The 22095-nt window shown below is 37.5% G+C and overlaps 1 protein-coding gene across 1 annotated transcript in view; it reads left to right on the top strand.

The window, feature by feature from the left end:
- ppan (Brix domain-containing protein peter pan) overlaps window positions 1-11324 on the top strand; it is a 128103-nt gene extending 116779 nt beyond the window's left edge. The window contains exon 9 of the mRNA XM_090380267.1: window positions 11110-11324. Coding sequence (XP_090236393.1) covers window positions 11110-11324 — 215 coding nt within the window. The remainder of the gene's footprint in view (window positions 1-11109) is intronic.
- The last annotated feature ends 10771 nt before the right edge of the window (window positions 11325-22095 follow it).

Here is a 22095-nt window from a genome sequence, read left to right as displayed (position 1 = left end):
TGTTCCCCTTCCTCTTTCCTGAGTGAACCACGTGAATAAGGCTTCATCAAGCTTGTCAAACGTTGAGGGCCTTACTGTTTGTCGATTTTCAACTGATTTTTCTGAAGTAGAGGTACAAAACTGCTCGATCTTTGCGTGGTTTTTTTCCAGTCAGTTACTGTGGCCTTGCCCACTCCAAACTCTATTGCTAATTTCGTTGCACTTTCCCCCTTGTCCAGCCTTTTCAAAACTTCCAGCTTATCTTTCAACGTACACGTTGTGTGTTTCTGTTTCGTGGCCATTGTGGCAGCAGACTGAACTAAACTAAACTATAAAATGTAATGTAGAGCGAAGATATAAACATTCACGTTTAATGCACAATGTCGTGTGCAATTAGTCATAGCGTGGAGGGGGGGGTTTGCTTCTGGTGTGTTACGCTCGCGTACAAACGCTAGTAGGCTTACTATACATTCATTCCTTAATAAACCAGACCTGTTTTACTGCTTGCTTCTGCATTATTGCAGTTATTCGGCTAAACCGAAATTCTGCTAATCCGAACAGGGCTCGGTCCCAATTAGTTCGGACTAGCGGGAGTCTAGTGTATTGAAAACTGCAATCTGCTCAGCACTGAACTATTGGAGCAATTCACTAATAACATTATTTATATTATTTTGGATTAATAACATTAGTCCAAAAGCAATGCCCATTGATAACCACTCTCTGTCTTTTTCTACTCAACCATCTCTTTCTCTAAAGCATTCAGTTGTCTCTAAATGCATCCCTGCTCTAATTTGTAGTAGTCTATCATGTTGAACAGTATCATAATTTGCCTGATATCTAAGTATATGATGCCAGAATTATTTTTTGCATCATTTCCTTTGTTACTGCATCATAACATCCAATCAGATTGGATTGCCCCTTGACAAAGTCATGCTATGATTGCTGTATAACTACATGCCTGTCTAGGTGGCCGTGCATTACTTCTTTATTCAGTGACTCCATTATTTTACCTGGGAGAAATCAAGCTAATAGGTCTTTAATTACTTTCTTCACTCTTTGATTCCAGCGCCCCCTCCTTTAAATAGGAGAGACATTTGCACATCTCCAGTCTGCAAGGGACCTTCCCTAAATACACAGATGCTCCCATAATTATGATCCAAGATCTGCTTATCTCTTTTGCTGCTTCTCTTAATATAATTGGATAGATTCCATTAGCTCCAGGTGCCTTGTTTACTTTTAGCTTCAATAATTTTTTCTTCTGCTCTCATCTCAGTTATCACAGAATCATTTAGCTCTGTGTTAAGATTTGATATACATTTGGCATCCCTATACCTAAAATATTCTTCACTTATGAATGTAGATGTAACATATCCATTCAGTTTGTAAGTGACCTAAACCAAATTATTAACAGTTATACTATTATGTAGTGAACCAATGTGGTTCATTCCTTTCCTTCTAGTATTAATATAAGTAAAAAATTCTTTACTACTTTCCTTCGCAATTTTTGCCAAACATTTCTTGTAAAATGCTTTAGCTTCCTAAATATGTTTGTGAGTTGATTGCATTTTTTACTTTTCACTCTGTTCGAGTGACCATCAATAAGTTCCAGTCAATATCTGGAAAGTTGAACTGCCCCATTTTGCATTCTGATTTACTGGTACATTCTCTTTGTCTATATAGTTAATATAATGTAATGATCGCATTGTGTTTGTAGCTAGGCTCCACAACTAGATATCATTTTCTAGCAGGGATAAGGAGGTGATTATCCCCTTGTATAAGGCAATGGTCAGGCCACACCTTGAGTACTGTATACAGGTCTGGAGACCTCATATTAAGAAGGTTGTAGAGCTGTTGGAACGAGTACAGAGAAGGGCAACAAAATTAGTGAATGGAACAAAGGGTTGCTCTTATAAAAAAAGGCTTAAGTTTTGCAAATTACAGTGTCTGGAGAATAGGCACTTGCGGGGTGATCTGATTGAGATGTATAAAGCCTTGAATGCTGATGGGATTCTTTCTCTTGCTCAGAATAATCACCTGAGAAGGCATAAATTCAAATTGAGGAAAGAAAATTGTAGGATAGCTGTGCAGAAGTTTGCCTTTAGCCAGCGGGTGGTTGATTGCTGGAACAAACTTCCATCTGTCGTTGTAGAAGTTGATAGCTTAAACAGATTCAAGGCAGAATTGGACAAACATTTGTAGTGAGTGAATGGGTGAAATGAGAAGGGAGTGTTTTTTTTTGGCTGATGCTATATAAGCTTGCTTTCTTGCATTATGCCCTTGCTAATGCTAATCACATCATACACCTTCTGGAATCAAGGTTATGATGTTAATTTTTATCAGATTTATGTTTTGAATGTGTAATAAGTGGTGCCTTAGAACTTCATGTTTCCTGTAAAATATGATACACAACTCCCCTATATATCATTGGAATCTTAACTTCCAATCAAAAATGATGCCTAGATCCTCTACAGTTCAACAAGGGGGATCAGGCCTCCATTTGCAGATTGATTTTAAGGTTGTTGTGGTTTTAGGTGACATGACTATGACAGTGAATTGAGTACTGTACTGTGAACTAGAATTGAATGACACAAAATGAATGATTTGATAAGTTGCAAATACATTAGCAATGATGTATAATTTTTTTTTTTTTTTTTTTTTATTTAAATACCAAACACAAAAAGTATTAGAACCTGTAGCACTTAGTACTGCATATGGGTTGAAACTGAGAAGACATTAGATGATTGTTCACACTAAACTAGGATTTCTATAGATTGTAGTATTTTGAGAAATACATGAAAAGAAAGTGTGTTCCAGAAAGCAGAAGCAGAAAATGAAATGTTGGTTCAGTGAGTCTGGAGTTGAACAATGAATGGATGAAATTGCAGATTGATTTAAGGTTGGTGTGGTTTTAGGTGACATGACTGTAACAGTGGACTGAGTACTGTACTGTGAACTAGAATTGTGACTTACAAAATGAATGATTTTATATGTTGCAAATACAGTGGATTCCGGTTATTTGGGCCACCGGTTAATCAGGGCAGCCGTTTATTTGGGGCAAATCTTAAAAAACAGAAACCAATCGAGAAAATAGCCAGGGTTTACTTCGCTTAATTGGGACAGCATGCCGTTTAATTGGGGCAGAAGACCGCAGCACTGGAGATTACCCTACGATTGTGTCCAACTGAACCACATGGTTCAGTCGAAATTCTGGAGGTCACAACCATAAAACAATACAAACAATTAGCAGTCACCTGTTTATTGGGCTTTTCTGTTAGTGAAATCTATCATAAACGGACAGTAAACCCGATCGTACTGAATTTGCGATAATACCGACAGCTGGAATTCTGTGGGTTATTATGGCAAAATGTGTTTACACTTCCATGAAATCTTCAATCATATAAAAAAATTTATTTTCAGATCTCTTTATTCCTATTTTTAAAGCTTCGTAACTCGTTACTCCGTTTTCACTTGCATATATTGTGTTACTTGCAATTTGTGTGTGCTGTATTCTTTGTTATTGATTGCTTATCTTTTTACTGTTTTAAATTTTAATCTCCACCGACAAATGTCAGTGAACAGAACTGTTAATTAGTTCGTATGTACATATTACAGTGCATATTAATTATTCCGATTATCACGTATATTCTTCCAATTTTCATTTAATTTTTTAATTGGTAAGGTAATAAATGCTAAATTTGTGCTTAATATATCTTTACTTTTATAGCCTGTGGATAATATTCCTCCTGTTTTCACTAATTAGAACTGCTGTTTAATAGAATTAAAATTTTATTCACAAATGTGATCACAATGACTGGCGCTTACTGCACATCGTATAGTGAACGGTACTTTACTATGTTGAGTTCGTTGTAATTTGATTGTACAGTGAACCAATTGTAAAGGGGGGGGTACATTGTATTTTTAACTATATACGTGAAACTTTTGATAATTGGGGCAGCCACCTAATCGGGCCAAAATGCACTAGTCCCAATGTATCCCAAATAACCGGAATGGACTGTACATTAATACTGATGTACAGTTTTTTTTTTTATTTATTTATTTTTTTAATTTAAACACCAAACAAAAAGTATTAGAACCTGTAGCACTTAGTAATGCATATGGGTTGAAACTGAGAAGACAGTAGATGACTGTTCACACTAAACTAGGATTTCTATAGATTGCGGTATTTCGAGAAATTCCGCAATCTATAGAAATGAGATTTCGGTATTTGAGAGTGTTCCAGAAAGCAGAAGCAAAAAAAGAAACGTTAGTTCAGTGAGTCTGGAGTTGGAGTGATTGGATGAAACTAAATAGTTATGAGACAGAGTGGCAATACTTTGTAAGAAACGACTCACTAATTAATATGGCTGTCGTATATTGAGTGAAGTTGAAGTTTGAAGAAGTTGTGGTGGGAGTGCACTCCAGATGTGGGAAAAATATTTTGTGGTATAAATTTTTTTTATAGAGTAAGTAGTTTAAAAGAAAAGTAGTGCCAACAGCAAAAAAGAAAACAACCCAGTTATTTGGTGCAGTGGAAGCAATATTTGTGATGTGCTTAAGCCAAGAGAGATAAAAGTCATGGTCCCTAATAGAGATATGTGATCTTATCTAGGAATGGTGGTATTGCACCAGTTGATAAGAGTCATCTACCACTTAGTATTGCCTGGTAACATAGAGGGGTTCACACCTGTGTGGTCACCCACAACTATGGTTCACACCTGGGAGGTCACCCACCGTGTGCTTGTGCATAGAGGTTATACCTGGGATTACTAACAGTCCCACCAGCTAAATCCTCTGCTTACACCTTCAAGATGGCAGGACTGTTAGTAATCCAAGGTATAAACTCCATACAGAAGCAGATGGTGGGTGACCACCCAGGTGTGAACCAACGTAAGCAGGAGTCGAGGTGTGGCGCCCACACCACACCACATGGAGGAATGCCGCCCCCTCTGTGTTACCAGGTAGTACTAGGTGGTAGATGACTCATCAACCAGTGCAATACCACCACTTTGCTTATTGGAGGCTTGAAGTGGTGGAACCCATGTTTAGTCTATAGAGCTAAGTTCCGGTCAACCCTTCCCCATCTCTTTCATCATGCAGTATGACTGATGACTATGTATAAACTCCATAGTCATCAGTCATGATGAACATCGTGGCGAGATCCAATATTGATTACATTTCAGGGCTACAGCTCTAAAACAGTTTTCGCAAGCTGGCCGCTAGTTAGTACACTGGACCGATCCTATTGGTAACTCTTTAGGAGGCTTCCGGATCAGCTAGATGTATAATCTTGCTACCCCTACTCTGCCAGACAGTGACTGGAGGGACTCCAAGTAGTATGTGGGGGGAAGCATTGTCAAGGCACGTTATGTCAAGGATCTCGGTATATTCTTACCATGTGTACGCCATATCCAAAAATTTCATTACTTCATAGAGCATGTCACCCCCCCACACTTTTTCTTACTATTGAATACACCACGAATCGTCAAACTAATAGAGTAGACTTATCTGCAAAAAGATCTAAACCTCCCAAACACTTCCTAGTTCATTTCACAAATATACGTGGTCTCAATTCTAATCTCAACAATGTCCATTTCCACTTGCAGTCTGCCACACCCTGTGTACTTTTTCTGACAAAATCTCAGTTATCGGTTGATTCGACTACTGCTCATCTCAGTTGCCCAAACTATTTGCTATATGATTCCTTTCGCCTCGAAGGTGGTACTTGTGCATATGTCCTTTTCGATATTCCCTGTCAGAGATTTGGTAATTTGGAATCTCCTCTTTTTGATCTTCTGTTTGTTTGTGTTTGTTATTTGGTTTTTAGGAGCATTGGCAACTAAGGCTATATTGCTCTGGTCATTCTCTGACCTTTCCACATCCTCCATATTTGGTGGCCACATGCTCGAACTCCAGTCTAATCAAGAAGCGTGTGCTATGCACTGCTGCTCCTGCCCACCTGGCTATGGAGGCGCCTTCAATCTTCTCTGGCTTAAAATCTCTCTACCTCATTGTCAAATTCATCTGTTGTTTCTACTGTTCTCCCAACTCCACTAATCACTTGGAGTTCCTTGACTTCCTCTCTTTGCAACTTGACTTTTCTCCAGTCCAACTTTCCTAACAGTGAGGTAATTTTCCTTGGTGATTTTAATGTTCACAACTCTAGCTGGCTTCCGTTTTCTAGTCACACAGATCCAGCTGGTCGAGAAGCTGAGGCTTTTGCAATTACTAATGATCTTGCACAGATTGTTCATTTACCTACAAGAATACTGGACAATCCTAACCATACAGCCAACATGCTTGATCTTTTTCTCACAAACAACCCTTCTATGTACACCATCGAAGTGAGTGGTCCTTTAGGCACCTCAGATCACAACTTGGTGATTGTTTCTTCTCCAATGGAGCCTTTATCTCATGGCTATTCCCAACCTCATTGTTTGGCATTACAAAAATGCAAAATGGGATGACCTGTGAGATTTCTTTTCTTCTTTTCCTTGGTCAGATTCAAAACTTCTGATGTCATCGTTTGCTCAGATCGTGTCAGTGAAATTATTCTTGTAGGAATGGAATCCTTTATCCCACACTCCACTTTAAAAACTCTCGTCCTTTATCTAAACCTTGGTTTTCCAATAAATGTGCTAAGGCTGTTCAAGAGAAGAATGTTGCATATCGTAATTGGCTTGTTTCCGATTCTTCAGTTTCATTTTCTGCCTACACCAAAGCTCGCAACAATTGTAAAGCAGTTATTAATCAGTCCAAACTAGATTTTGAACAGGGTAAGAGTAGAAAACTTGCTTCTTGCCCTAAGTGTAGCCGAGCATTCTGGTCTCTTGACAAAGCTATTGGCCACGACTTTTGCCCATCTCTGCTCCCACCTCTGCCAAAACCAGATTGTTCTGTTGTCACTTCAGCTTAGGATAAAGCTGACCTGCTAGCATCCCTTTTTTATTCCAACTCATGTATTAATGATCTTGGTAAAACACCTCCCACCATTCCCAAAATACACCATTCAATGCCTCCTGTGGTCTTTCGTCAAAAGGATGTCAGAAGGATTTTGACAAATCTTGATACTAAGAAAGTTCCAGGTCCAGATGGTATTTCTCCATTTGTTCTCAAAACCCATGCTCTTTAATTTACTTCTGTTCTTTGCCATTTTTTTCACTTCCTTATTCCATAGGTGTTTTTCCTTCTGCTTGGAAATTTGCTCATATCCAGCCAGTTCCTAAAAAGGGTGACAAATCTCTCCTATCCAATTATCATCCCATTGCAATTACTTCTACTCTTTCTAAAGTAATGGAGGAATCAATTAACTGCCAAATATAAATATATAAACTAGGTATATAAACTACCTAGAAACCTTCTATCTGATCAACGATCGTCAGTATGGATTCCATCAGTGTTGATCCACTGGTGATATTCTGGTTTATGTTACCCATTTATGCACAAATTCAATGGAAAAGTTCGGTGGAACACAAGCAGCTACTCTTGACATCTCAAAGGCTTTCGGTTTGGCATAAAGATTTATAAACAAGCTTCCATCTTATGGTTTGCCAACTGTTTTTTATAATTGGTTATCCAGTTTTCTCTCGAATTGCTCACTGAGGGTGATGGTAGATGGCCCTCTGTGTTCTAACTTTTCCACTTATGCTGGTGTCCCTTTTTCTCTCGTAGATTAATGACCTTCTTCCATTGACTGGAAATCCTATCCATAGTTTTGCCAATGATAGCACAATGCATTCCACTTTCCATTTTGAGAAACCTTGCCCTGCTCAATCATCTTCAACTTCTCGAATATCCGCTACCAATTCCTTAAATGCCGATCTCCAGTGGGGTGAAGACAACTTAGTTGATTTCAATCCTTCTTGAGTTTCACGAAATATTTCCATTGCATTTGGCCAAAGATGAGTAACATAAGCCACTTATTACGTAATCATTGATCAGACGAAAGGTTTAAAGATAGCTTAAGAATGGGCAGTTAATGGATTTTTTCCATTGCTTTGAAAGCAGTAGAGGTAAGTTCAATGGAGCAATAATTGGAAGGGAGGGATTTGTCATCCTTTTCTTGTTAACTTGTATATGAAGAAGAAAGTGCAAATAGGTGATACAGAATAGGAGGAATCTCAGCAGCACAGGTTTTGAGGCCGGGTGGGTAAAGTACCTGCCTAGCAACTGAAAGGTCGCCGCTTCGAATTCTGCCTCGGGCTTGGATCAAAGTACTGCAAAAACCTTGGGAGGTGCATTATGGCCACAGAAGCGGATGCGCCAACAACTACAAAAAAAAAAAAAAAAAAAACAGGTTTTGAGACAAAGAGGAGAAATGTCATCAAGACTATAGTTTTGTTACCATCCAGATTGTTCAGAATTCTTCTAATGAAGACCATGGCAGGCACGGAGTGGAGTGTTGGGTATGACAGGAGGCAGTTTTCCAATATTCTTGATGCAAGTATAAGAAAAAAAAATAGGATGTAGTAAGTTAGCTTTATCTTTAGCTGAGAATGCAACAGAACCATCAGGTTCTGACAGAGGTGAATATATTGTGGACAGAAATTGCAACTAGTAGATTTGGCAAGAGACCAGAATGCCCAACTGCTATTTTGACAAGTTTTCTACTCTTAGGTCATAAAATATTGATTTGGAGTGATTAATGGGAGCTTTAGTGTAGGAAGAAAATGAAGCTGAAGATTTCGATATTGAACATCCATAGCACATTGATTGGGGGGGGGGGGTTAGGGTTGCATGCAGATAAGATGTTTTCATCCCTACAAGAATAATTTCACTGATACAATCTGAGCAAACATGGGATCAGAAGATTTAAATCAGTAATCTAATCAAGGACAATAAATAATGCAGATTATCCCATTTAGCATTCCTATAATACCAGACATCGCAATGCTGAGAATGGCCATGAGAGAGAGGGGGGGGGGCTCTATTGGAGATGAAATCATCATTGAGTTGTGATATGAGGTGCTTAGAGGATCACTAATAATGACAGTATACTTGGACGGGTTATTAGTGAGAAAATGATTAAGGGTGTTGGGGGTATAGTTAGGATTGTTTAATATAGCTAGGGAAGGACTTTTAGGCCCTCAACAACCACCACCACCAAAAAATCAGATTCAAAATGGAAATAGAAAACAATGGCAACCTTCCTTTCCGGGACATCCTGTTCACAACTCATTGCTACATATGGAAGTTTACAGGAAGCCACTGATACTAGGATCATACTAAACTACAAATTCTGCCATCCTTTCTCACCAAAAATTGACATTCTAAATTCCATCTTAAGAGCTTACAGAGTTTGTAAAGAAGATATTGTACAACAAGACCTAAAAACAATAACCAGCTAGCCATGAAGAACAGATATCCTCTGCACGTTATCAACAAAGCCATAAAAGACTGTCACACAACCCCAACTCAGCAGTGACAGAAGAAACTCCATATGTATACCATACATACCATCTGTCAGCACTAAAATAGCTGAAGAAGCCAGGAAATTTCACCTTTTTCAAAAGTTCAGCCTCCATCAAGCAGATCATAAAACAACAGCCACATAACCATATGTGAGAGCAGTTTTTTTTTTTTTTTTTCTGTCATAAAAATATCAATTTCATGATGCAGTTTAAAGAAGTGATAGAACACTTTGCCACAACTAAGCCATCTCAGTGCACTATATAAAATTACATCTTCATATTCAGCTTCAATCTCTGAAAGAAAATGCTGAAACATACAGTGATTAAGGCCATGTGCCCATATAAAATTTACAGTTGAAATAATCATATTCATGAGGTGTTGGAGAACCAATGCTTTCCCACAGAAAGCTTCTTGATGTAAAATGCGGTGAATTCCAATTGGAGTTTCAGCTCCGATATATCATTTTCTTGGTTCTTCTATCCATAAGCCCAATGTTTTTTACCAATCATATTTTTTGCACCATCAGTTGTGACTCCTACAAGGTTTTTAATATTTAATCCTAACTTTTCAATAGACTGGCAAAAATTTTCAAAAAGATTTTCACCTGTAGTTGTTCCATGCATACTCTGTAGATCAGCTAAATCTTCAACTGGTACAAAATTATCATTGATACCACGTATGAAGATAAGGAGTTGGGCTGTGCCATATTCAGTACTGTCATCCAGTATCACACTAAAATATTTCATGTTTTGTTTTCCAGAAGTTGTTTGAACAAATTCTTTTCAGTATCTTCTACTCTTTGCATAATTGTTTGTTGAGACAAACTAATGTCTTGTATCATTTTTCATTGCTCTAAACAAATTTCTTCTACAGCTTATAACAAATTCACTATCGCTGAATGGTTTACTTTCAAAAGTGATCATATGTGTAACTTGATAACTGGCACTTACAGCAGGTAAATTTCTTGACTGATATGTTTTCAGTGTGTTTTGTTGTTTTCTTAATTCATTTTGTAACTTTGCTTTGAACACTTCTTTTTGCAGCACTCCTCTATATTGATCATAAGATTTATCCTTGTAATCATAGTGTCTTTTTAAATTATATTCTTTAATAACTGACACAGTCTCTTAACACACTAAATACACTGCTTTTTCGTCAGACTCAACAAAGAAATAGTCTTCGGTCTACCTTTGATTAAAAACACAACGCTCCAAATCGACTTTCCTCTTTCTGAATATTTTTAAGGATGATTTTTTAATTCAGCACAATGAACAAGTTATATCAAAATAGTAGAATTCCACGATATGAAAAGATTGATATGTACATAATCATATTTAGCGTATATATGACTGCACTGAACTACATGTACACTTTTGACACAATTAAGCTCGATGCTTACATGCCTGTACATGCAGTGGTGCAACTCTCTAAAATGCTGTTTTAGTTCATTTCCGTGCGGGCAGTATACAAATTACCCAAGGGGCGTATCTGGCTTGCTGGCCAGAGGTTGAACAACTGCCATAGATTGAAGGTAGAGATAATAAGGTTTGTTGTGATATATTGTGTTACTAAATTGTTTTTCCTCCAGTGAGAATTCATATGATTAATTGAAATTTCATATTTACAACCACCAGTTAGTGTTGATTTCTGTTAGTAATAATTTTTAATATATATATATATTGGTGTGTATAAAATTTTAATCCTATATTATGTATTTTACAGAATTACTTCTAGATGGAAAAAGAAAGTCACCACCTTCTGAATCATCGAATTGGCCACAGAAAAAAAAAAAGGAGTCAGTGTATCAGAGTAATCAGCTTGCTAATAATAACCAATCACATTCAGTTTTATTGAAGTACAAACAAAACATTGGACGTGTGAAAAAGAAATTTCATGTAAAAAGAGAAAAAAAAAGGAAAAATCTAGCAGATCTTTAAATAAAAGAAATCATAAAATTAGATAAATTTAAGTTATTGCAATGTAATTGGCATTCCTCCTCAGAAATTGTACTCCTGGCACTGGGTGCCAAGCTTTCCATGGCCAAATAGTTTCAATGCATTTGTTAAAGCGATCTTTCCAAAGAGCTTCTGGCATATATAGATTCTTTTTTGTTCCGAATACAGTTTTTGTTATTTTCTATTAGAGTAGCTCTTTTGCACTACCAGAAGTTTACAAAGGCCCAAAATGGAAAGACACCTTTCTGTTTTTTTTTTTTTTTGGTTTTTTTTTCTAATGTAACTAACAGCTACTTGATCACCCTGTGGCATGTGCTCCTGCCTCCCTATGGTAGGGCCAAAAATCTGAAAGGAAAAGTTATCTTTCAAAGGCTAAAAGGAGCAATCATGGAAAATGAAAATTTCCCTCATCTCAAGACTGCAAACCTGCCATGTATGGATTTGCAACAACCTGATTGTGACAATCTAACCCAAAAGAAAATGAAAACAGATAGACCTCAAATAGAATATTTATCTTTCCTTATACTGCATTCACTAACAAATCAGTCACTAGGAACACTGTCCTCTTTTTATATTCAAAAATGCTTAGAAAGTGTAGCTGGATCACCAAAAACGGTACAAAGATTCAAATCTGGCAACTTATTAGTTGAAACCATCAATCACAAACATTCTGAGTCCATCCCGAAACTTACATCATTTGGTGGGGCACCTACCAAGGCATCGACTTGTGGCACCCTAATACCTTCTTAGATGTCATTTCAGAATGGGACCTTTTAAACGTCTTAGAGGAGGAGGAGACTACACAAGAAAGTTACTCAAGCAAAGTGAATAATGTTCAAGAAAGATGGAGAATTTGTTCCTACTTATAGTATCATTCTTACTTTCTCTAACACTGCACCTTCCTTCCTTCATCAGTAAAAGCTAGATACCTAAACTGTCACATCCATCCTTATATACATAGATGACATCTACGAGTTAATTAATTGTTATCATTCTTGGTAGGAATGAATAAGGAGGTGATTATCCCCTTGTATAAAGAAGTGGTCAGGCCACACCTTGTACTGCATACAGGTCTGGAGGCCTCATTTTAGGAAGGATGTAGAATTGCTGGAATGAGTACAGGGAAGGGAACGAGATTGGTGAGGAAGAATCTCCTCAGCAGACAGCTCGGGAGTGCCCAAATTTCAGAAAGCAAGCTTATACAGCATCGTTCAAAAAAAAAAAAACCCTTCCCATTTCACCCATCCATTCACTTCACTCCAAATGTTTGTCTAGTTCTGCCTCGAATTTATTTAAGCTATCAACTTACTTCCACAATGACTGATGGAAGTTTGTTCCAGCAATCAACCACCCGCTGGGTAAGGGCAAATTTCCACACACCTATTCTACAACCGTCTTTCCTCAATTTGAATTTATGTCCCCTCAGGTTCGTAATTTGAGCAAGAGGAAGAATCCGATCAGCACTGAGCTTGCTCAAACGATTCAAGGCCTTACCTATACACCTCGATCAGATCACCTCGTAGGTGCCTAGTCTCCAGATGCTGCAATTTGCAGAACTTAAGCCATTCTTGGTAAGAGTAAGTGCATGTATTGGTGAGGGGGAACAAAAGGTTTATTATTTATTATTATTATTATTATTAATAGCCATATGGTGCAAGGAAGCCTGAGGCTTATGCTGCACCAGGAAAAAAAGTTCCCGAGTTACCCTGAGAGAGAGAGAGAGAGAGAGAGTCAAAAGTAGAAGGGAATCACCAAGAAAGAGAAGAATGATGATATCCAGCTCAGGACCCTGGGCTGGATATCATCATTCTTCTCTTTCTTGGTGATTCCCTTCTACTTTTGACTCTCTCTCTCTCTCTCTCTCTCTCTCTCTCTCTCTCTCTCTCTCTCTCTCTCTCTCTCTCTCTCAGGGTAACTCGGGAACTTTTTTTCCTGGTGCAGCATAAGCCTCAGGCTTCCTTGCACCATATGGCTATTAATAATAATAATAATAATAATAAATAATAAACCTTTTGTTCCCCCTCACCAATACATGCACTTACTCTTACCAAGAATGGCTTAAGTTCTGCAAATTGCAGCATCTGGAGACTAGGCACCTACGAGGTGATCTGATCGAGGTGTATAGGTAAGGCCTTGAATCGTTTGAGCAAGCTCAGTGCTGATCGGATTCTTCCTCTTGCTCAAATTACGAACCTGAGGGGACATAAATTCAAATTGAGGAAAGACGGTTGTAGAATAGGTGTGTGGAAATTTGCCCTTACCCAGCGGGTGGTTGATTGCTGGAACAAACTTCCATCAGTCATTGTGGAAGTAAGTTGATAGCTTAATAAATTCGAGGCAGAACTAGACAAACATTTGGAGTGAAGTGAATGGATGGGTGAAATGGGAAGGGGTTTTTTTTTTTTTGAACGATGCTGTATAAGCTTGCTTTCTGAAATTTGGGCACTCCCGAGCTGTCTGCTGAGGAGATTCAGTGTGCACAACATTTGTTCAAAGGAACGTGTTTCTATTAATTTAATGCTGAATCTTTATGAACTGCAGAGACAACCATCCAACCTTTTCTAAATAATGTGAGCAATGGAAACTGGAGAAAAAAATTCAGAAATACAAAGTAGTGAACTGTCTCCTACCCAGAAGCAAAACATCTACTATAAAATATACCAAAACATGCATATGCTGAAGTATCCATGAGATACCATTCAGCCTCAACTCAAACAGATACATCAGTTCCTCCAAAAGTGTCAATTTCAGAATAGACTTGATCCTGCTATCATCTGCATCACAATCAACAAAACTACAAACTGGAGATAGGATGAACAGTACTTCAATCTGGATAACCTACTCTTCAATCAGCTCCAGTAACACCAGACCAAATGAAAAATCCAGATTATGTTAGAAATATGTTATGGATATTGCAGAGAATAATTGCTATGATGCACTCATTCTAGATCTTTGTGCAGAAGACTACATGTACAGAAGACACATGTCCATTCTTCCCAAAAAAAAGGACAAAATTAAAACTGACCACACAAGCAGAGCACTTCTAAAAAGCAGATTTGATTTCTAATTCTAAACCTAAACAATGAACAATATAGTACAATGGAATTGCAGAAGTTTTTGCATCAACATAGATGACATCTATGAGTTAATTAATTGTTATCTCCTGTGGGTATTTGCCAACAAGAGACAAATCTAACACCTCAAGTATCCGATTTAGAAATACAAATATTAATTATATTATACTGAATTATACTGAATTTTATACTGAATTGTACTGAATTTTGGCAAGACAGAACTCTTACAAATAGTACTCATGGAGGAGTAGCCATGCTCATAGACCCAAGCATTCATTGTAATTGCTTTCCGAACATCCTTAGAAGCTGTTCTGGCTCATATAATGGCTTTGGAAGATAAATCTTCCACTCTGTCATCCATATACAATTCAGAAAACTGGAAAACCTTGTTTTGCAGTTACTGTCTCCTTATTAAGACTTTAATGGACATCCATTATGGGGATTTCCTGTCTCAGATGGATAAAGGATGCCAGTTGAACTGCTACTCAACAGACAGAATTTAACACTACAGTAAGTCCTCAACTTATGTGGTTAATTCATTCCAAAGGTTCCATGTAAGTTGAAAGACCATTGTTGTATGTGTTAGTTGAAAACCAACACATGCCAAGAGTGTACCACAGTGTGCCGGACTTGGTGCACTTCAGCTGCGACACAGTTGGAAATGATTCTGCGGCGATGCAACATTGCATTCATGGACTGTTGCGAATGCCACCTGGTTGATCCTGCCAGTAGCCATATGCTTGCCTCAAAGATTAAGCCATGCATGTCTAAGTACATGCACTACATATTCATTATGAATACATATATACACTATTTGATTATTATTGCTCAAACTCTGCAGCTGTTGATGGTGTCAGACCTTTCTTCTCTGATTTATGGGAGTACATGTACTTGTCCAGTGATGTTTCTACTGTAGCTCCTTAATTCTCATTATAAATCAGTTTATAACATGAAATAAAATGGAGGCTGATCCATTTATAGCATCATGCACCACTCTAAACACTTACACAAACCATTCAGTGTTTGGGTCCTGAGCCTCTAGGTCAGCCAGTCGTTTTTCTATCATATTAAAGCATTCTGCCATCTGCTTAGTCTCAAATGATTTTGGTGGTTCAGTTTTTTGCCCTTCCTCTGAAACATCGTCTTCTTTTCTCTGATCTTCAAGCTTTTCTTTGTATAACTTTGCAACAATTCAATACATCATTTTACTCTAGATTTAATTCAGATTTCCTAGTCATTTCCACAAGGTTGCTAATTACATCTTCACACTCTTCAGATACCATAGTTTTGAACAAACTGGAGAGTGAACTTCTTCCAGATGGCGTTCATGATAGATGTTCTAATTTCACTCGAGGCTGCTTCAATGTTTTTAACATCTTTGAAAATGTACTTTTTCCAGAACTACTTCTTCTTCGATGATTTGCCATTCTTTGGTGGCCCTTAAATGTTGTTTAAATGTTGTTTGTAGGTAATACTTTTTAAAAGTCTGTATTAGACCTTGATCCATGGGTTGTATGAGGGAAAGTTGTATTTGGAGGAAAGAATATTACCTTTATGTTTTCATGATAGTCACATCAGTTGTTGTGACCTGGTGCATCTCAACCAAAAAACATCAGCCAGTCCTTTGATACCTTAAATCCTGGTATAGTTACTTTATTTAGTGCTATATAAGAACAATCTGGCATTTTTCCCTCCAAAATAACCCAGTCTCATCCACATTAAAAACCTGTTGTGGCAGGTAATCCTCATTTTTAATAATTTCTGCCATGTAGGGAACTCCCTGGCTGCTACTATGTCTGCGCTAACATTCTTGTATGTCACCTTGATGTTATGTAGTTTAGCACACACGCCTCAAAACTTTAAAATCATCTGTGGCTTGCATTGAATGTATCACCAGCAACACTCTCACCATGTTTATGCTTTAGTTCTTCAAAAAGACTCAAGGTTTTCTCTTGTATGAGCATAAGGCTTATCAGTTGTTGCATGTCTTCAATCCAAATTCATTATTTCTTCTTTTAATGTGCATCTTTTCTTGGAAAGGATTGCATTAGTACAGAACTTTTCACATGTTGCATAATTCAAACTGTATCTTTTATAATAGTTCTAACAGTTGATTCATTCATTTCATAAGCACTTGCAATGTCTACAAACTTATTACCTTTTTCATGTTGTTTAATAATTTTTACTTTAGCCTTCATAGTTATAACAGACATGTTTAGGGTTTATATGTTGTTTATAAACTCTACATAGATTCACTAACAAGGCACAACCTGCACCAAACAAAATGGCAATGACACTATCAGCTATGCAGCTATTAAGCTCCAAGTAGTGCTTTGGCCAGTGTGTGTCAACATATCAGTAGCTAACACTATCTGTTGAGCTCAACACAATACCATATTATGAATTATATATATATGCTGTATGTGTAAAAAAAAAAAAAAAAAAATTGCAGCCATTATCGACCCACTGCAGGATGGAAGCCTCCTCAACAATTCATGCTGAGGGAAATGGACCATAATCTGCCATGCTGGTCCAGTGCGGATTGGCAGATCGACCGTATTTAGCAGTCAGGGACTTGAACCCCGGTCTACTCAAAGAGCGTGTGCCGCTGCACTCCCACTCCTGACCACTCGGCTACGGCCAGCCTGTGTATACATGCACTAATGACTGTAGGATTCAAAGTACCTAAATTGGTTAAATAAAAAAACCTTACTGCCACAACCGCTTATTTACGAATCCCTTTAAGTCAATGACCTATTGTACTAAATACTGGCTCACCCACTTATCCATTTTCCTACTGGGTCAACCTGTGCAATAGATCTCTCGATCTGCTCTCCAAACCTCTTCTCTAGTATCAAGTGGACAGCACTTTACAATTCTTTTAACAGTGATCACTATCTAGTAATATGCAGAATTCAAATCACGCATTCCAGAATAATAGAAACAAACAAAATGGAAATTTTCCAAAGGCTGGACAAAATACACAAACTATGTCTCTCTTGATCACATCATTGAGTTCTATTGATACTGTCACCAAGAATATCACATCACACATTTTAACAGTTTCAACAGCTGCCATCCCGCAGTCTCAGTTAAGATACTGTAGAATATCAATTACTGGGGAGAATGAAGATTGTAATTAAGTTAAGAGAAAAAACGCAGCTTGGAACTTAGTCCACAAATGTCCCACTACTGCCAACCTTATTAATTATAAGAGATTTAGAGCTAAGGCATATTACATCCAGCAGAAAGCTAAAAAGGACTCCTGGATAAAATTTGCTTCATCAATCAACAAAGATACTGATGGCAGAATAAAGAATAAAAAAGAATAAAGCAGCTAAATGGTAAATACCTTACATTACCGTCACCTGTTTTTAACTGGAATGGAAAGGAGATCTCTACTCCTGCAGAGCTTGCAAATGCTTTAGGAACTATTCTGTGAATTATCCGGCTCAAGTTGCATATAAGCCATCATTTCAAAAAATTAAAGCTGAAGCTGCGAAATTCAAACTAAGCTTTAAAGTGCCCTGTAAATTAAGTAATTAAGTAAATCATCCGAACTGAAAGAATCTATAACTACCTCAAGAAACAGCATCTCTGGCCCTAATGGAATTTACTGTGTACATTACCCGTTACTGGTGACATTCCTATATAATAGCTATCACTAAACCAGGAAAAGATCATTCGAACTCTAACCAGCTGCTTGAGAAAAATTTTGGAAAAAATGGTGCACATTCGTCTAACATGGCACATCAAAACCTAATCAGTAATAATCAGTTTAGCTTTCAGAAGAATAGATCCTCCTTAAACCTCGTGGCTAGGTCTGAATCAAACATAAGAAACGAATTTATCAAAAATCAGTATCTCATTGTGTTATGTCTCAATATAGAGAAAGCTTTTGATACCACATGGTGCTATAACATCCTAAGAGAGCTCCATTCTGTTGATATTAGAGGCCATTTGCCATATTCTATTCAAAACTTCCTCAGGCACGGGTCTTTCCAAGTTAGATACCAGCAGGGTTTTTCCTCTAACATACGTACGAGAAGAAGATGAGTCCTACAATGCTCTGTTCTCAGTATGACTATTTGCAATATGAATAAACATTATTACAAACAGCATTACAAATACTGTCGGCTCATATCTCTACGCCAGTGGTTCCCAACCTTTTTTGACTCGTGAACCCCTTTCAACATAATATTTTTATCGCGAACCCCTAAGCCTGTATTCTCTGAAATTATATAAAAGTACTGAATTTTCATTATAAAACATTTCCAGTACTACATTTTTATAAGTGACATTGCGTAATAAAAATTATTATTAAGCATTATTTATACTTTATAAATCAGTTATTGATTAGTCCAAACTAGATTTTGAACAGGCTAAGAGTAGAAAACTTGCTTCTTGCCCTAATGGTAGCCGAGCATTCTGGTCTTTCCAAAGAAAGCTTGGCCGCAATTTTTGCCCATCTCTGTTCCCGCCTCTGTCAAAACCAGATGGTTCTGTTGCCACATCAGCCAAAGATAAAGCTGACCTGTTGGCAACCTTTTTTTTTTTCCAACTCATGTATTGATGATCTTGGTAAATCACCTCAAACAGTTCCCAGTACACTCCATTCAATGAATCCTGTGGTTTTCTGTCAAAAGAATGTCAGAAGGATTTTGATGAATCTGATGCTACGAAGACTCAACGTCCTGATGTTATTTCTCCACTTGTTCTCAAAACTATGCCTGTGAACTTACTCCTGTTTTGTGTCGTCTTGTTTCGCTTTCATATTCCAAAGATATTTTTCCTTCTGCTTGGAAATTTGCTCGTATCCAGGCAGTTCTTAAAAAGGGTGACACATTCCTTCCATCCAATTATCGTTCCATTGCGATTACTTCTACTCTTTCCAAAGTAAGGAAGAAATCAATTAACTGCCAACTCAAACTATCTTTCATCTGGTCAACAATCACCAGTATGGATTCCGTCAGTGTTGTTCCACTGATGATAATCTGGTTTATGTACATCTATGCAAGAACTTCTAGAAGAGACAGAAAACAGAATGAAGACATGAGAGAAAATGGAAGCGAAAAAGAATATTATTGACACTATCAAAGAAAAGCATTTAACGTGGTATGGACATGTAAAACGGATGCAAGAAACCAGATATCCAAAGGCTATCCTGGAATGGATACCTCCTGGAAGAAGGAGGAGTAAGACCTAGGACATGGATGGATGGATGGAATACGGGAATGCATGACAGCTTGAGGTTTAACTGACTAACATACCTTGAACCGCACTTTATGGCGGGAAAACATACCAAAAAATAACTTGTAGGCTGAAGAACTTGTTTCCATTGTAAATGGAAACACTCCTCTTGAAGAAGATGTGCATCTATGGACAAGTTCAATGGAAAAGTATTTGGTGAAACTCAAGCCATTGCTGTTGATATTTCAAAGGATTTTGATCATGTTGGGCATAAAGATCTTCTAAGTAAGCTTCCATCCTATGGTTTGGCAGCTGTTCTTTGTGATTGGGTATCCAGTTTTCTCTCTGACCGCTCACTGCGGGTGATGGTAGACTGCTCTCTGTCTTCTAAATTCTCCACTAATGCTAGTGTTCCCCAAGCTTCAGTTCTTTCTCCCACTCTTTTCCTCTTGTATATTAATGGCCTTTTTCCATTGACTGAAAATCCTATCCATGGTTTTGCTGGTGATAGCACATTACTTTCCACCTTCCAGTTTGCTCAAACAGCTTCAACTTCTCGAGTATCCACTGCCAAATCCTTAAATGCTGATCTCCAGGCAATTCTCCAGTGGGGCAAAGAAAACTTAATTTCAATCCTTCTAAAGCTCAGTCCTCTCATATCTTGCAAAATGGATTCTTCTGCTCCTATGCTTATCATCGATGACACTCCGATTTCTAGGCAAGATCTTGGGGATTATCCTGACTTCTAATCCCTCTTGGCACAAGCATATTACAAATATTGCTTCCTCTGCATCTAAAAACTTGGTTTTCTCTTTTGCTCTCGGTGTTACTTTTCTTCCAAACAGCTGTTCACTCTGTACAAATCGCAAATCCGCCCGACCATGGAATATTGTTTCCACATCTGGGACAGTGCCCCCAAAACCTTTCTCAGGCTTCTAGATTCCATTCAGAAGAGGGCAGTTAGGTTAATTAATGATTCATCTCTAACAGATTCTGTCCACTCTCTGTCTCATACATGTTCTGTTTCTGCCGCATGTCTTTTCTATCGATGGCTACTTCCATGGGCACTGTTCTTCTGAATTGGCTTCTATAATTCCCACTCTCTCTTTTAAAGCAGTCCGAACATGTGATGCAACCAGCCAACATCCTTTTACCATTACTAACTTCAAACTCACAGAACCAACATTTCTTCTTTCTCTTTTATTCATTCAACTTCTGTTTTCTGGAACAACCTTCCTTCATACATATTTCCTGAAAATTACAATCTACATAAGTTCAAGTCTAATGTCAACAAGTATCTTCTTTCATCTTTTCAACCTTCAACCCATGCACAGTTCTAAAAAAAAGTTCTAAAAAAGAACTTATAAAAAAAGTTTATAAGTTCTAAAAAAAAAAAAGCAAGTACCTATACATAACGATGATTCTTGAGAATGAAAAAAAAAATAGTATGGAAAACATTTATTAAAAAAACAAGGTTGTTTAGGCATGGGTAATGCACTTCCATCATTTCTACTACGCACGTAGTATGAATGCATCGTTTATTCATATCTCATTTCAGAACGAGTGGCCAAGATATTACACTGCTTTGAATAAGTAACTTCACCTGACTAATGTTTCTTATTCTCGGCAGATAACACCACCCAGATCGCACCATTTCAAAACTTGTTGGCTTACTCATCGGTGGGTGGGCAGGTACCCTGTTGTTGCAATAGCGATAATCCGGTTATGAAGTATAACTCCACAATATGAGAGATGCTTGATGGTGTGCATGGTTTAATCTATTTTTTGACTAAATGTCTAAGAGTATGAAAAAGGTTATTTTTGCATGGGTAATACACTTCCATCATTTATACTACCCAGGTAGTATGTACGCATCTGATTATATCTTGCATTACCCATGCTTAAACAACCTTTTTCATACTCTTAGATATTTATTTAACATGATATACTGTAAGATAGTAAAGTAATTATAAGGAATTGTGGGAGATCTAGTTTATTTCTTTGGCAATTCTTTACTTTTCATTTAATTTTATTTTACTTTATTGTTTATTATTAGTTATATTTCGTAGTTTACAATAGCAGATGCCATTACAGAATTATTTAGTGCGAACCCCCTGGAACACTTTCGCGAACCACCAGTTGGGAACCGCTGCTCTATGCTGATGATCATACCATATCCTGTCATTCCCAGAACATGAGCTACATTGAGAGGCATCTTCAATAAATATATTTATAATATTTATAAATAACATTGAATATCAATAAATAACATTGAACTATATAGTAATAGCCATATAGAGCAAGGAAGCCACAGGCTTTTCCTGCACTGGCTGGGGATAAAAAAGTATATATAAGAAAATACAAATTTGCTTTTCTCCTCACTTAGTTAACTATCCAGTTGACCTTTGAATTTGTTAAAACTGTTAGCCTCAACTCCCTGCAAAGGCAGCCTGTTCCTGCAATCAACAACTCGCTGGCTAAAAGAAAAC

This window comes from Mastigoproctus giganteus, chromosome 8, assembly GCF_048544385.1.
Source record: "Mastigoproctus giganteus isolate SK-2022 chromosome 8, ASM4854438v1, whole genome shotgun sequence".
Taxonomy (NCBI): Eukaryota; Metazoa; Arthropoda; class Arachnida; order Uropygi; family Thelyphonidae; genus Mastigoproctus; species Mastigoproctus giganteus.
This window is presented reverse-complemented; position numbering and strand designations above follow the sequence as displayed.